This window comes from Anabrus simplex, chromosome 12 (genome assembly GCF_040414725.1).
Source record: "Anabrus simplex isolate iqAnaSimp1 chromosome 12, ASM4041472v1, whole genome shotgun sequence".
NCBI classification, from domain to species: domain Eukaryota; kingdom Metazoa; phylum Arthropoda; class Insecta; order Orthoptera; family Tettigoniidae; genus Anabrus; species Anabrus simplex.
Genome location: NC_090276.1, coordinates 29506459 through 29523063, shown reverse-complemented (window position 1 = coordinate 29523063; position 16605 = coordinate 29506459). Strand labels below are relative to the sequence as shown.

Sequence of the window (16605 nt, the reverse complement as noted above, 5' to 3'; positions counted from 1 at the left end):
CACATTCACTCCCTCCTGTATCACTTTGTGTTACATTTACGGGCCCTACTTACGAAAAAATCTGAAAGAGTACACTGTTTGTTACTCGCATCAGTCAATTTGTGCGGTTTTGTTCATTTCATTTTGCCGCTTTTCTCAAGTATAGCCCAGAAACGTAAAATACACCAGCGTTAAATGGCTTCCTGGTTTTCCGTGGTTTCCTATTTTCACACCAGGCAATTAATTAAGGCCACGACCGCTTCCTTCCCACTCCTAGCCCTTCCCTGTCCCATCGTCGCCATAAGACCTATATGTGTCGGTGCGACGTAAAGCAACTAGCAAAAAAAAAAAAAAAAAATGGCATCCGAGTTCGCGGGCTTCGATGTCTGATGCTACGTTGTCAATTTTCCATAAACGCACAGGAATAAAAAACAACAGTATTTATAAAGTGCAAACTGTTCAATACAAAAATGCTGTAATTAAACTGAAAGTATGAATATTGTTCGGTGAAAATAATACAAGAATTGATAAACACGTCATTCCGTATGTTCTAAATACAAAGAATGAATTCCACGGGAATTTATCAGCACTGCTTTGACGGCAATAGTTGAGGAACGGCTAGTCACGGGAAGGATGGCGGTAATGTAGTGTTTGTGGAATTATTTAACGTAGTAGGTCTCTGCATTTCTCCACAACTCTGGTCTGATCTTTGTACTCGGCTACCGATAGTTGATCATCTGCAATAGAACTCGATGTGTTACGATACGTCCACAACAAAGGATACTTGTTTGACGGGTTACAACGATATCTCCCATGACCGCTAGGCTTGACCGTGCAGAACTGAAACGTCCAGTTCCATGGTACGAAGAGCAATTACAGAATTCAAGACTTTGTCAAAAGCACAGAAAATGTTTATTGCACATATTAGAATATATGAGCTACAGAAAAAAAAATACGTGAAACACCACACGACTTGTTACTTTGTAAAGCAATGGGAAAGTACATGTAAGGGAACTCCGGATTTCAAAAAATAATTTTTCAAAACCGAATTTGAAAATTCAGGCGCCAGGTAAAAATTTTCAGGCGCCATGGCGACTGGGCGCCCGGTATTTTTCGACCCCTGGTTATTGTCCTGATATTATTGTAAAATATAATGTATGTTTCTGACACGATTAAATAAATAAATAAAACTACCCAATTCCAAGTGTACCACGTTCTATTGAATAAAATGTATTATCCACATAATATTTATCTTTTATTTTAATAAGTAACTCTACGAAACCCTAGCCCTGAAATAAAGACAGCCTACCGCCATTTTTTTTCATTCACTTGGTTGAGGAACAAAGCTTTTTCGTTTACCTAATGTGAGACGCCCGTCATTTGTTGTTATTTGTGCACCGTATGGTTCAGGGTTTAGGAGAATCTTTGTGCCCCCTCCCCTCCTCCCACGAGGCCCATTTCCATAGCTCAACCACACACTAACGCTACAACATGTTAATAGCAAGCAACAAGTAGTTGACATGGACACCGCCTTCTATTCTATCACCGTAACTGATTCGCTTTCTGTGTTGAAATCTGTTTCTGGTTTTCTTTTTGTTACTAAATGATAGATGTATTCATAATAAGCGTTCGTGTGTCGTCTTCTTTCTTTCATCGTGTGTCAAAACAGCTGATTAGCAAGTACAGCTATGACGTCAGGAACAAGCCTTGTGTTTTTATTTCCCCACTCCAACCAGTCCTCCCCACTTCTTTGCTACGGCATTGCACTTGTGACGTTTTTGTGTTCAACCTCGTCGCTCCCTTTGACGTTAGCTCAGTCCAGTGCGAACATCTCCGTCCATCACTCATAATTCTGTCAACATCATTGTAATCGTTTGTTTTGATTGCCAAGTTCGTTCGTTTCTCCGTTTGGTTCGTGCAGAGTTTGTGTGTTGTTGAGATTATAGTGACTGCTGGAATTATGATTCATCATAATGGAAAAAATCGCAAGAATCGTAGAAGGAAACGTATCTCTAAAAGTAAGTACGCTTTGTAAGAATATAATATGAATGAATAAGTAGAATATTCTTCTGTCCGGATCCCGAACGGCTACCAACTGTTGAGAGAGTATTCACTCATTGCAACCAGTTCTAATACATGCAGTTAGCTGTATACACCTACTGAAGATATTTCAGCCAACCAACGTACAAAACTAACATTTTGACTCCGTGTAGCAAGCTATCTAGTGTGCATGGTGTGTAATTTTTCTCTCCTGTGTGCAATTAATATGATCATTAGGCCAAAAGCCAAATAATATGTTGGTTTTTTTTCAAGTGAAGTCCGAATCAAAATTGATATTGCTATGGTCTATTCATGTGTATGTATTGGTAACTAACAGATTAGTGGTTAGGAATTGAAAGGAAACTATCATGGCCTGTACGGCAAATACTTTCTATGTGTTCATCTGGAACTGAAGGAGGGCACCGTTGGAAAACACTTCTAGGATGGTCGAGAATGAGTTTTAACCCATTTAGCTGTATTTTACCTCAGCCAGAGACTAACATCCCGTTCCAGTACGTAATAATAGTGTTATTGGTTTTTATGTCCTACTAACAAAATATTTATGGGTTTCCGAGACACCGAGGTGCCGGCATTTTCTCTCGAACGAGTTATTTTACGTACCAGTAAATCTTCCGACACGAGGCTGACGTAGGCTAGTTGAGCATTTTCAATTACCACCAGACTGAGCCAGGATCGAACCTGCCAAGTTAGGCCCAGAAGGCCAGCGCTCTACCGTCTGAGCTAGTCAGCCCGGCGTTCCAGTACAGTACTTCTATCACTCTTAAATTCCTGCCAGAGTCTGGAATCGAACCCAGGAAACCGAGGAAAGACTAGTGAGCTAACTCCTAAATCTTCTTCGTTGTAAGGTAGATGGGTAGGTTGGTGTTTAAAAAAATGTAGCTACGTTAGAATATTACGAGACCTGATATGTCACTATACTTACATTCTGGCTTGCTGGAAAAACTGATATTTTGGAGAATATTTTCTATTGAGATTTGTCCGACTTCTTTTTTTTTTTTTTTTTTTTTTTTTTTTTTTTTTTTTTTTTGCTAGGGGCTTTACGTCGCACAGACACAGATAGGTCTTATGGCGACGATGGGATAGGAAAGGACAAGGAGTTGGAAGGAAGCGGCCGTGGCCTTAATTAAGGTACAGCCCCAGCATTTGCCTGGTGTGAAAATGGGAAACCACGGAAAACCATTTTCAGGGCTGCCGATAGTGGGATTCGAACCTACTATCTCCCGGATGTGTCCGACTTCTTTGGCTGAATGCTCGGCGTAATGACCTCCGATTCAGAGGATCTTGGTTAAGATTCTCGGCCGGGCCGGGTATTTTAATTTATCTGGCTCGGGAGCTGGGGTTTTTGTTTGCCTTCACACATCTGCATATACGTACAACGAAATACATGACAAACGTCAGTGATAAAATACCCTGCCCGGCCGAGAATCTAAACCAAGGTCCTCAAAACCGGAGGCCACTACGCCGACCATTCAAGGAGTTCGACAAATCTCAAAAGAAAATATGCTCCAAAATATCAGTTATTCCAGCAAGCCAGAATGTAAATATAGTGACATTTCAGGTCTCTTAACATTCTAACGTACCTATCTTGTTTTTAAACACCTACCTACCCATCTATCCATCTACCTTACAACGAAGATGATTTAGGTGTTGTTATTGTTTTTTTTTTTGTTTTTTAATTGGCACCGAGAGAGATAGGTCTTTAGGCAACGATGGAGCAGGAAAGGGCTTGATTACGGAGAGCGTTTATCTGGTGTGAAAATTTGAATCCACGGGAATACATTTTCATTGCCGACAGTGGGGTTCGAACCCACTATCACCCGAATGCAACCCGCGCAGCCACGCGCTCGGTAACAAGAAATAATGCAGTCACAGCCTCGTAATCGATCGTCAGAGATCAATGTCCAGATTATCTTAATTTGTAATTCTGTGCATTTTAAGGGTCTGCAGTCTATGGATAGCGAGTCTGTTTCTTACCGGGAGGCTCAGTATTAAATTCCCGGCCAGGCCAGATATCTTTTTGACGAGTTATCAGAAGGTTTCTGCCAAAAAAGCCAAGAATTACGGCCTAAAGGATTCGGTATGTTGACCTCGCGTCACCTCATAATGTGCAGGTCTTCGGGCTGAGCAACGGTCGGTTGGTTGGCCAAGGCCCATTAGAGCTGTAGCGACATGGAATTTGGGTGTAGACTATATTAGGGTAGGTATATTGTGTGGTGGTGGTGGTGGTGGTGGTGATTAATGTTCTAGGAGAAAGTAGGCCTACAATTGGGCAACGATCCCCTATTAACACCAATCAGAAGGAACGTGGAAGAGGTCCGACACATCGAACAGTAAAGGTATAGGTAAAGAAAGGGAAAGACCACGAAGGGCGTGAAAACGAAAGCAGTGTTGCCAGGTCTACAAATAAAAATCAGTTGATTGTATGTAAAAATTTCGGGAGTTTTAATGAAAATTTCTGTAGTTTCTGGAGCACTGAAATCTTAAAATATAATTAAATTAAAGAATACAATATCAGGTGAAGTTGTGAGTAAAATATACAATTTCACTCACCCATACTCTCTGGTCACTCTATACTTCTTCTTCTTCTTCTTCTTCTCCTCTTTCTCCCCAGTTTTCCTGTAGATGTAGCTATTCATCAGGCGTAGAAATTATGTGCCAGTTTTGAAGTCGTAGCAGGATGCAGATTTCATATTCTATATGCGGGTCGGGGATTTCCCTTCAAATGATGCAGTCAAGTGGGAGTTTTGAATTCGATAAGAGGGGAGAGATTACGTAATTCGAACCTAAAATGAATGCGGGGAAGTACCTAACGAGTGATGTTATCGATAAAGTGTCAGGCAGTGAGACGAGGAAAGATATTTTAGGCACAAATATATTATCCATCATATTATTATTATTACTAATGAAAATTAGAAGAAATTTCGGGGGATTTTTTTTTTTCGGGTTTTCGGGATGTGTTGCACAAAAAATCGGGAGATCTGGCAACACTGAATGAAAGACTCTCTAGGCCCCACAAACCTAATACTACCGTCGGGGTCAGAAAGAAACAAGAGTTGATCAGTGGAGGTCGCACAGCAAAGATGAATGTAAGCAATATCAGATTCAGCTTGGGAAACCATGATTACTAACCCATGCTCCCAAGTTAGGAGCCCTTCATCCCACTTTTAGTCGCCTCTTTCGACATGTAGGGATCCTGTGAATGTATTGTACCACCTCCACTATCAGGGGAAGGTATATTGTGTATTTCAAGGGACTGGGTAAATAACTTGACATGCCACAAGCAGCAAATTTTAGTGTAAAGAAAATACTGAAAGAATTTTACAAATATAGAAGCTCAAGTAATTTAAAAATAAATATTTGTGGACATTTTGGGCAATCGATAATCTACTTTATATTGGTTTGACACAATTGAATATCACTTGAAATCAGCGAAGATGTACGTAGCACATAAAAATATAGCAAACTTTTTCAGACAGGAATTTGATTCCCGAGTTTTACTTTGGCATTTACTGGTTAATTTAAAATTATATAGAAGAATGCATTATAAATCAACAAGAACTAAAAAGAAAAATTGTAATCTGTGATTTGTAACTCATAGCGACGAAACCCCCTAAAGTGGTTGGTTACCTTTATTTATTTGGCCGTGTTTAATCTGTTTATCCTCCAGCGTTGGTTTTTCCCTCGGATTCGGCGAGGGATCCCACCTCTACCGCATCAAGGACAGTGTCCTGCAGCGTGAGACTTTGGGTCGGGGGATACAACTGGGGAGGAGGACCTCATCTGTTATGCTGAACAGGGACCTTGTGTGGGATGGGAAGATTGGAAGGGATAGGCAAGGAAGAGGGAAGGAAGCGGCCGTATTCTTAAGTTAGGTACCACCCCGGCATTTGCCTGGAGGAGAAGTGGGAAACCACGGAAAACCACTTCGAGGATGGATGAGATAGAGATCGACCCCCCCCCCCCCCCCGCCCGCCCTACTCAGTTGCCCTTCTAAGGCTGAGTGGACCCCGTTCCAGCCATGTACCACTTTTCAAATTTCGTGGCAGAGCCGGGAATCGAACCCGGGCCTCTGGGGATGGCAGCTAATCACACGAACCACTACTCCACAGAAGCGGACGGTTGTGTTTTATAATGTATTTCTTTAGACACACCTGCATGTACTTTTAAATAGGATGTGTCTCCTTATTTTGGCCTGGACCTGTTGAATAGCTTCGCAGTACGGGTCGTATAGTTGTAATCTTGCATTATGAGTTGTCTGGTTCAAACCCCATCGTCGGCAGCCCTGAAGATGTTTCATAGGAGTGATATAGGGTGACTTTCTTCTTCAGCTTATTCCATGTTTTACTGGAGACGATGGATCTACTCTGGCTCATTTTTTGGTCAAGTCAGATTACTTTTCAGGCGGAAAATTCCAGTATGGAATCCAGGAAGGTTCGAATCTATTCCTTCCGAGTGGGGAGTCAGCTGCTAAGCATTGGGCAGTCAAATGAAAAACGGGTCATCTGCAAAAAGTATGGTGGAACATTTCGTACCTCAAACGTAATCACCAGAGTTGTTAGGGACCACATCTACATCCAGTCACACACGCCGTCGTCGGATGCAAATACGAATATCGTTGAATCGCTCACCACCCCGGTGCTTTCTTCAGTAGTCCGAGGAGATGAAACTCACTGGGTGCCAGTTCGGGGTTGGAGATTTTTTGTATCAGGAAGTAGTCCATGTTTAGAAAACAGGCAGAGCGAGCGAGATGGCTACGCGGTTAGTGTTCCACAGCTGTAAGCTTCCATTCGGGGAAATGGCGGGTTCGAACCCCCTATTGGCAGCCCTGAAAATCGTTTTCCATTTTCCCATTTTCACACCAGCAAATGCTATTCCTTAATTAAGGCCACGGTTGCTTCCTTCTCAGTCGGATGGTCGCCATAATACCTGTATAATAAGAACGGTGGTGGAAATACAACTATGCAACCATCCTCTAATAATAACAATGGCGTGTGGGCTAAGGAGGACGTGGTGCATGTCTTTCGAGTTGACACCATATAGGCGACCTGCGCCACTATGAGGATGGGGCCCTGCCTACGATGAATTGAGGAGTGGTATGAAGGCGCTATTTCTATAATGAAAAAGTTGCGGAAAAACTCAATAGGATATACTGTAGCCTATATCTTTTGGTCTGAATTGCTCATGGCGTTCGACAGTATTCAACTGCCGCATAGTGTGTACGAAAATAATGATTTTAATGATTCTTTAAAGTGAAAATATTACCTTTTGAACAGACACTCGTCAGTTCTAATGCTGAAGATGAATCAAACTCCCAGCCAGAGGAATTAACCAAAAAAAGTTAAAATCTCTGGCCCGGCCGGGAATCGAACCCGGTACCCTTTGGACCAAAGGCCAGCATGTTAACAATTTAGTCAAGGAGCCAGACAACATCTGTCTGTGTCGTTGCGAGGAAACTGGGTGTTTCGAATCCAAATATCTTCTTCTCTATCTGTTTACCCTCCAGGGTGGTTTTTTCCCTCAGACTCGGCGAGGGATCCCACCTCGACCGCCTCAAGGGCAGTGTCCTGCAGCTTCAGACTCTGGGTCGGGGATACAACCGGGGAGGATGACCAGTACCTCGCCCAGACGGCCTCATATGCTGTGCTGAACAGGTCCCAAGCGGCGGGATGGGAAGATTGAAAGGGATAGACAAGGAAGAGGGAAGGAAGCGGCCGTGGCCTTAAGTTAGGTACCATCCCAGCATTTGCCTGGAAGAGAAGTGGGGGGAAACCACGGAAAACCACTTCCAGGATGGCTGAGGTGGAAATCGAACCCACCTCTACTCAGTTGACCTCCCGAGGCTGAGTGGATTCCAGCCCTCGAACCACTTTTCACATTTCGTGGCAGAGCCGGGAATCGAACCCGGGCCTCTGGGGGTGGCAGCTAATCACATTAACCACTACACCGCAGAGGTGGACATCCAAATATCAAACATCGGTAAAATATTATTTCGTGCATTTAAAACACATCTTTTCCAAATTGGGTTAGGTCCGTTTAATTTCCAATCCAAGTCATAGTTAATGATTATATAGACACAACAGTCATAACTCTGGTTATCAGAAAAGGAATCTTACGTTTAGAAACTATAGGCGAGGGAATGACTGCTATACCGAAATGGAACGTCAGCAGTCTGTTAAATAGCATGTAAAGACAGGTTTCCTTGCATAACGACAGACCCATTCCGGAAACAGATCACTGACCTCGAGTGACACACTTCAGCGCACGTTAGTAGGGAGTTCAGCTCATTCTGAATAGCGGATCACTATCATCACCAAGTGTTCTGTTGTGATCCTGTCGCTATATCTTGATAAAGATTGGTACACGTTTCTCTTTATTTTGTATGTGAAGGTCATTCATGTTTTCTTTGTGTACGGTCAAGTGTAAAGCTCATGGTCATGGCCAAGCTTGGCTCGTTATTGTTCAATGTCAACGAGATTAGAAGTTGTTCCTAAACGATTTAATATAACTGGAAAAAAAGGTTTTTCCATTACTTCGTTATAAAGACAGTCTTCAATGTGTTGGCCTTAGCAGCCTGAACTATGGGATTATTTATAGCAATGAAATCATAGGTTAATTATTTAGGGTATGGATATCGTACAACGTTTTGTTTCCTTTGAAGGGAAATTGATTTGAACTAAAATTATGAGGTTTAATTTATTTTTACCCCCCTGTTGGTGGGTGACGCAGATGAAGAATACACCCACGGTATCCCCTGCCTGTCGTAAGAGGCGACTAAAAGGAGCGGCCAAGGGATGATCAAATTAGAACCATGAGACTACTTGTAATTAGTATCATCACGCAGAGAACACCATGGATCGCTTTTACTTGCACGTAGTACCACTATGTTAGGTAAATAAAAAAAAAGGGTTGTGATTACTGATTAGTAGCGACACCGAGCTCGATAGCTGCAGTCGTTTAAGTGCGGCCAGTATCCAGTAATCGGGAGATAGTGGGTTCGAGCCCCACTGTCGGCAGCCCTGAAGATGGTTTTCCGTGGTTTCCAATTTTCACACCAGGCAAATGCTGGGGCTGTACCTTAATTAAGGCCACGGCCGCTTCCTTCCTATTCCTAGGCCTTTCCTATCCCATCGCCGCCATAAGACATATCTATGTCGGTGCGACGTAAAGCAAAAATAGCAAAATAGATTAGTAGCAACAGTGTGTGGCTCAGATGCATTTTACAGTACCTGTGATTCGTACCCCTGTGTGAGCAACACCATGGGATGAGCGACACCATGGTTCTGCCTTGCCTAAACTTAGTACCCACTATGTGAGGAACACCAAGGGATAGTGCGGGTCCCTGTGGTTAGTCTACTTATGCGAGGAACATCATAGGTTAGCGTTGCCTGTAAATAGCTCCGCAGTGTGCGAAACACTGAGGAACATTGTTGGATGCGCTTGAGAACGGTTGGCTGTTGAGAGAGCTCTTGCATTATTGTAGTGATAAAGTAGTGAAAACCTATTGAAATAGCTAAATTTTGTGTATATCTGATTCATTTAGTGCTGTTTATGTAGTGGTGTTTAGTGCTTGTTGGTAGAAATTGGGAGTAGTGATATTTATTTAAATTTTGTAACAAGGAATTCAGTTGGTCTTCAGTAAATTACGTTTTCTAGGTTAAGTAGGCTAGCTAGGTGTACCTTGTTTCGAATTTAGGTTTAGGAAATACTTTAGGTAATAATATTAACTTTAAAAATATTTGTAAATATCTGTAGGTTCGTTGGTTATACTTACCAAGGAAGATTATCATAAAGAATAGTACCGTAACTTCTGCAGCAACTTCTCCGGTATTTCGTGTAGATATCCGTTCAAACTATCGCGAAGGTAATAATTTACTACATTAAAAAATACGATACGCCTGTAAACTTCCATTTAAAAAGAAGTTAAAGAGATTACACGGTAATAGTTAACAGTCGTTGTATTGTTATTGATTATTATCGCTCCCCATATTCAAATATTGCATTGTTGGCTACAGTCGTGAACAAAGGGTGTAGTGTAGTCAAGTAAATATAAATAAAAATCAGTTGACCTTGTATTCCATTCATTTGTACTTCTGAGTAGGTAGTTAAAGCATCCGTAATTTATATTTCGCTCCCTCGATCTTTCAATATTTATGAGCGGTTAGCTAATAATAATAATAATAATAAAGTTAATATATCCCAGTAATTTCAGTTCAAGTCCCTGGAGGAGGAGTAGTAGTAGTAGTTTTGATAGAAATATTTGGGAAATTACTGTAGACAACCTCGTATTTTTCAGTAGGCCTAATTAAGGACACTTTTATTCTCAGTCCCGTGGAGTAGGGAAAATAATAGTAATCCACCAGCTGTAATAATCACATAACCGCATTTCAGTAGAATTGTAGTGAAGATAAGGTGCCAGTTATATTCGTGTTTTTCTTCGTGTACGGCAATCCTTTCGATACTTAAGCATTTAACCAAACGTAGTGTAGTGTAGATACATTGTAGTATAGATACAGTACATTTAGAAAGTGCAGTATCTTGCCTGCTATAATCGTGTGTTATTTTTCGTGTGTATCTATTAGACCGTAATACTAATAATAATTTGTCTAAGTATTTAGCTTCGTTGGTAATCTTTGAGTACAGTAGTTCTTGCAAATTTCATTTCTGTTGTGCTTAGTTTAGTGACATACGGTACGGTACCGGTATCGTAATTAGGATACGTCTGAAAGTAGTTTAAAATTACTGTAGTGCACTGTGCAGTAGTATACGAGTAATATCTTAGTAGAATTTAGTGTGATTATTTTATTATTGTAAAATATTTGTGTAGTACTGGTGTAGTAGAGGTATCCGTAGAAACTCTTACTAAAATACTGTTGTTGTAATTAGAATAGGCTTAATTGCAGTTTGGAATTGTGTAGTTCTTGTGTAGGCTATTACTTTCGATATTCAGTAATTAACAGGAGTTTTTATCCTGTCAGGGGTTTTAGATAAAAAAAATAGAGCACGACTAAGTAGTATTGTAGTGTAGTCGTATATTAATTACCTTATTGTTGTGTACTATCCCAGACAATATATCCCTCCATTCATTTATTTTTTGCAAATAAGTTATTTTATTTTTAATTTCATTTTCCCCCGTAAAGAATGGCTAAGGAGCGCGAGTTTACTTACTGTGGGTGTGGCGAGGCATCGAGAGGTATGAGGGAGGAGCTGGAAAGTTTGAGGGAGATAATTAGGATTCTCACAGAAGACAGGAAGGAAGATAGGACTCCCTCAAACAATGTACAGGTTACAGTAGGTGTACAAGAGGGAGGGGAAGGAAAGGGAGGAGTTGTAGAAGACAGGTGGTCTAATGTTCTAAGGGGAAGGAGATTGCAGGCTAAGGGCTCTATTCAGGATCAGAATTCAGGACAGGTGTCTGTGCGAAATCGGTACGAGTCACTCCAGGTAGAACAACAGAGGGAAGATGAGGGACAGGGAACTGTTGCTGAGATGTTTGGAAGTAGGAGGAAGGGAAAAGGTAGGAAAGGAAAATGTAGAGTAGAGTATAGGAAAAGACAGGTGGAACAGGGTCATGGGAAGGAGAAAAGGGAGGAGGAAGTAGCTTCTGCAGCTATCAGGAAAGATAGGGCTGACCAGGAAGGGAGGGGATCAAATGAGGTGGGTAGGGTTGAGGCTCTGGTCATGGGGGATTCCATCGTTAGACACGTGGGGAAAGTGTGTGGAGGAAAGGGTACCAGGGTAGAGTGTTATCCAGGAATTAGGTTGAGGCAGATGTTGAGGAAAGTAGAAGAGAGGGAGGAGGGGGAGGAGAAGGTGGTAGTGTTTCACGTTGGTATCAACAAAGTAAGGCAAGCTGATATAAGTACCAACATAGTTGGAGATGTGTGGGATCTGGTAAATGCAGCACGGGTGAAGTTTAAGAAAGCGGAGATTGTTATTAGTGGAATACTGTGTAGAAGGGATACTGACTGGAGGGTGATTGGGGATTTAAATGAGACTATGGAGTGAGTATGTGGGAAACTGGGAGTGAAATTTCTAGATCCTAATTGGTGGGTAGGAGATAGGGATCTGCGTTCAGATGGCCTTCATTTAAACCGCAGTGGTACGTATAAGTTAGGAAATTTGTTTGGAAGGGTAATAGGGAGGTACATTCAGGGAAACGGGATGGCCTAGGGAGCGGTGATAAGGGAACAGGGAACTGGAAATCAAGTAGGGATGACATAAAATTATTATTATACAATCTTCCTGCAACAGCTGCAGGTTGCCCAAAGACAAAGAGTACCTTCACAACAATAATGGATGTGGATACAATAGATAATGTGTTCGTATGATGTTAAATGTAGGCAGTCGAGTGAGGCATGTCAAACATTTATTTGAGGTCCGCAAGCATGGTTCTTGAAGATCATGATGGACTTCTTGAGTGTGGTAATGGCGATGTTATAGATAAAATCTCTATTTAGCCCAAAGGTATTGCAGAAGTTGACAAAAAATGCAGGTATTGTTCCTCGAGCACCTAACATCAAGCCGATTACAGAAATGGATGAGAGCTTATATTTTTGCTTGTAGAAGTCCGCCGTTTCTTCATAAATTCTTCTTTTTTCTGCATCGACCTCTTCCGGCTGGTTTTCGTTGGTCTCAAATCTAATTGTTGGATCAATGATGAAACCTTCAGAACAGGATGGCTTAAAAGCAATAATGTCAATGCGTCGGTTGCTTCCTCTGTTGGAGAGACCGTGTACTTCTTCATAGACATTATAAGCTTGTCCTCTAAGAGCGTTAGCTATCATTGATCTGACTACATTATGGCGTGAGGTGCGCAGTAATTCACCATGTGGACAGGCTCCCAGGACGTGTGAAAGAGTTTCGAACTCTCTGTGGCAACGCCGACAGAGGCTGTTGCCCTGGGATCTGCCAGGTACAGTACGCACAGCAGAGACATTGGCGTTCATTTTTATTGCATCACGCCATTCACTGCAAGACAATCCTTTATGATCACGAATCCATGTATTCGCTGGAGTATACTGTTTAAATAGGACTACACCTTTGCCTTTATGCTCTTTTTTGCTCCAGTTGTCAAAGGCTCTTCTTCTCAGTTCGAGTCGGACTTTCTTTGTATCTACAAAGCCATGTCTTTTGTCTCGAATAGATTCTGTTTCTGCTACATTTAATACGGCAAGGCTTGTGCTGATTTCTTGACATAAGTTTCTCGTTGAATGTAGAAAATTACTATTGGAAGATTTCAAAATTTTGCATGCATTAATATGTTGCAGATATATTTCCCATGATACACAAAATAAACCCAGACCTTTAAATTTCATTTCAGCGTATATCATATCATTCGGGACATCCATGGGAAGTTGCAAAATTTCCTTTAATGCCCCCCTAACCATAATATCGGCGTCATTTGTAAATTTGACTGGAATCTTTTGTGGTGGTACTGTCTGAAATTTATATACCAAACTGGGACAGATTGAAGTGTTTATGATTACAAATTTTTGATCGGAATGCAAAAGGGGTGAAGAAATGAGGAGCTCTAGGGTGTTTTTGAGCTTATTTAGGACCTCGACGGACTGGAAGGTAATTTCATTGGAAAAATTTACACCCAAATATTTGATAGATTCTCCTTTCTTCAGACATGGTATCTGTTTTTCATCTGCCGTGAATAGTTTTTCTTCTGACAGGTGACCATGTTTGATGCATATTCCTTTACATTTTCCAGTATTGATGCTAAGTCCAATTTCTTGTAGTTGATGTATGGCCGCATGAGCAAGTACTAAAGCTGACTCAGAATCTTTTCCAACAATAACTACATCATCAGCAAAACTTAACACTGTTAGAGCTTCATGATCTGGACTCAACTGAAAGCCATATTGGGTAGATATCGACGTTTCGCTAAGGTCATCCAGAATATGATTGATGGCGAGATTGAACAGGATTGGCGACAGAGGAGAACCTTGCATAACTCCCCTGCTTATCAAGAGAGGTCTTGTTTTGCTTCCCTGCGTCTGAATTTGTGTGACATTTCCTGATTGCAGATTCATGATTAAATTCGTAAGTTTGGATGGAATTGGTAACGACTTTAGTGTCTCATTTAAATGGGCATGACCAACGTTGTCAAAGGCTTTCTGGATATCTAAGAATATAGCAGTCAGATTAGCTTGTTTATTTTTGGCTTCACGGAGAAGAGAGTCGAGTATCGCAGTGTTGACATGCGTTCCAGAGGAGTTGGTAAATCCTCGTTGATTGGGGTTTAAGACAACATGTTCACGAAGACGCCTGTCAAGGACCCGCTCAAATATTCTCCTTATTACTGAACAGATTGTGATAGGTCTCCAGTTCTTAATATTGAGTGAATCTCCACCTTTATGAATTAGAACAGTCCTGGCCTTTTTGAAGATAGAAGGTACAACCCCAGTTTTCAACATACGTGTGGCAATGTGAGATATTATGTCGATTGCAATACTTTCTTTGATAACTCTGACGAGGACGTGGTCTGGGCCGGGTGATGTGTCTACGGCTATATGATTAATAGCAAATCTGATTTCATCTGGGCTTATAGTGTCATTAAATAAAATAAATAAGTATTAAATAAGTATTGTAAGGAAAGGAATAGAATGAAGTAATTTAATAGATATTTACCAGATATTGTAATACGAGTTGAATCATGGCTGAGAAATGATATAATGGATGCAGAAATTTTCTCACGGCACTGGAGTGTGTATCGTAGAGATAGGATAGGAAGGGTGGGAGGGGGAGTGTACATTCTGGTGAAAGAAGAATTTGTAAGCTACGAAAAAGTTAAAGATGAGACACATGAAATTCTAGGTGTAAGGCTCATTTCTAAAGATAATAGGCAACTTGATATATTTGGAGTGTACAGATCGGGAAAGGGTAGCACTGACGCAGATTCGGAATTATTTGATAGGAAAGTCAGCTATGTGGGAAACGACATGGAAAGAAATGTGATTGTAGCGGGAGATCTGAATTTGCCAGATGTCAATTGGGAAGGAAATGCGAACGACAGGAAGCATGACCAACAAATGGCAAATAAGTTAATATGGGAAGGACAGCTGATTCAGAAAGTGATGGAACCAACCAGAGGGAAAAATATCCTGGATGTCGTGCTGATAAAACCAGATGAGCTCTATAGGGAAACTGAAGTAATAGATGGTATTAGTGATCATGAAGCTGTTTTGTGGTAGTTAAAAGTAAATGTGACAGAAAGAAAGGTCTTAAAAGTAGGACTGTTATGCAGTACCATATGGCTGATAAAGCAGGCATGAGGCAGTTTCTAAAAAGTAACTATGATCGGTGGAAAACGGTAAATAAAAATGTAAACAGACTCTGGGATGGGTTTAAAGAAACTGTTGAGGAATGCGAAAACAGGTTTGTACCATTAAGGTTGGTAAGGAATGGTAAAGACCCACCTTATTATAATAGAGAAATAAAGAGACTAAGAAGGAGGTGCAGACTGGAAAGAAATAGAGTTAGAAATGGCTGTGGAAGTAAGGAGAAATTTGAGGAACTTACTAGAAAATTGAATCTAGCAAAGAAGGCAGCTAAGGATAACATGATGGCAAGCATAATTGGCAGTAATACGAATTTTAGTGAAAAATGGAAGGGTATGTATAGGTATTTTAAGGCAGAAACAGGTTCCAAGAAGGACATTCCAGGAATAATTAATGAACAAGGGGAGTGTGTATGTGAGGATCTTCAAAAGGCAGAAGTATTCAGTCAGCAGTATGTAAAGATTGTTGGTTACAAGAATAATGTCGAGATAGAGGAGGAGACTAAGGCCAAAGAAGTAATAAAATGTACATATGATAACAATGACATTTACAATAAGATACAAAAGTTGAAAACTAGAAAAGCGACTGGAATTGATCAGATTTCTGGGGATATACTAAAGACAATGGGTTGGGATATAGTACCATATCTGAAGTACTTATTTGATTATTGTTTGGTCGGAGGAGCTATACCAGATGAATGGAGAGTTGCTATAGTAGCCCCTGTGTATAAAGGAAAGGGTGATAGACATAAAGCTGAAAATGACAGGCCAGTGAGTTTGACATGCATTGTATGTAAGCTTTGGGAAGGCATTCCTTCTGAGTATATTAGACATGTTTGTGAAATTAATAACTGGTTCGATAGAAGGCAATTCGGTTTTAGGAAAGGTTATTCCACTGAAGCTCAACTTGTAGGATTCCAGCAAGATATAGCAGATATCTTGGATTCTGGAGGTCAAATGGACTGTATCGCGATTGACCTGTCTAAAGCATTTGATAGGGTGGATCATGGGAGACTACTGGCAAAAATGAGTGCAATTGGACTAGACAAAAGAGTGACTGAATGGGTTGCTATATTTCTATAAAATAGATCTCAGAGAATTAGAGTAGGTGAAGCTTTATCTGACCCTGTAATAATTAAGAGGGGAATTCCTCAAGGCAGTATTATGGGACCTTTGTTTTCTTATATATATAAATGATATGAGTAAAGGAGTGGAATCGGAGGTAAGGCTTTTTGCGGATGATGTTATTCTCTATAGAGTGATAAATAAGTTACAAGATT

At 40.9% G+C, this 16605-nt stretch overlaps 1 protein-coding gene across 2 annotated transcripts in view; it reads left to right on the top strand.

The window, feature by feature from the left end:
- Positions 1 to 16605, top strand: part of LOC136884459 (fatty acid hydroxylase domain-containing protein 2) — a 213369-nt gene that overhangs the window by 59686 nt on the left and 137078 nt on the right. The window contains exon 1 of one of the 2 annotated variants that reach the window (XM_067156639.2): positions 1810 to 1997. The exons of the other annotated variant lie outside the window; for it this stretch is intronic. Within the exon in view, the coding sequence (XP_067012740.1) occupies positions 1940 to 1997 (58 nt within the window). The 5' untranslated portion in view covers positions 1810 to 1939. Of the gene's footprint in view, positions 1 to 1809; positions 1998 to 16605 lie in introns of those variants that run through there. 2 annotated transcript variants of the gene reach the window in all.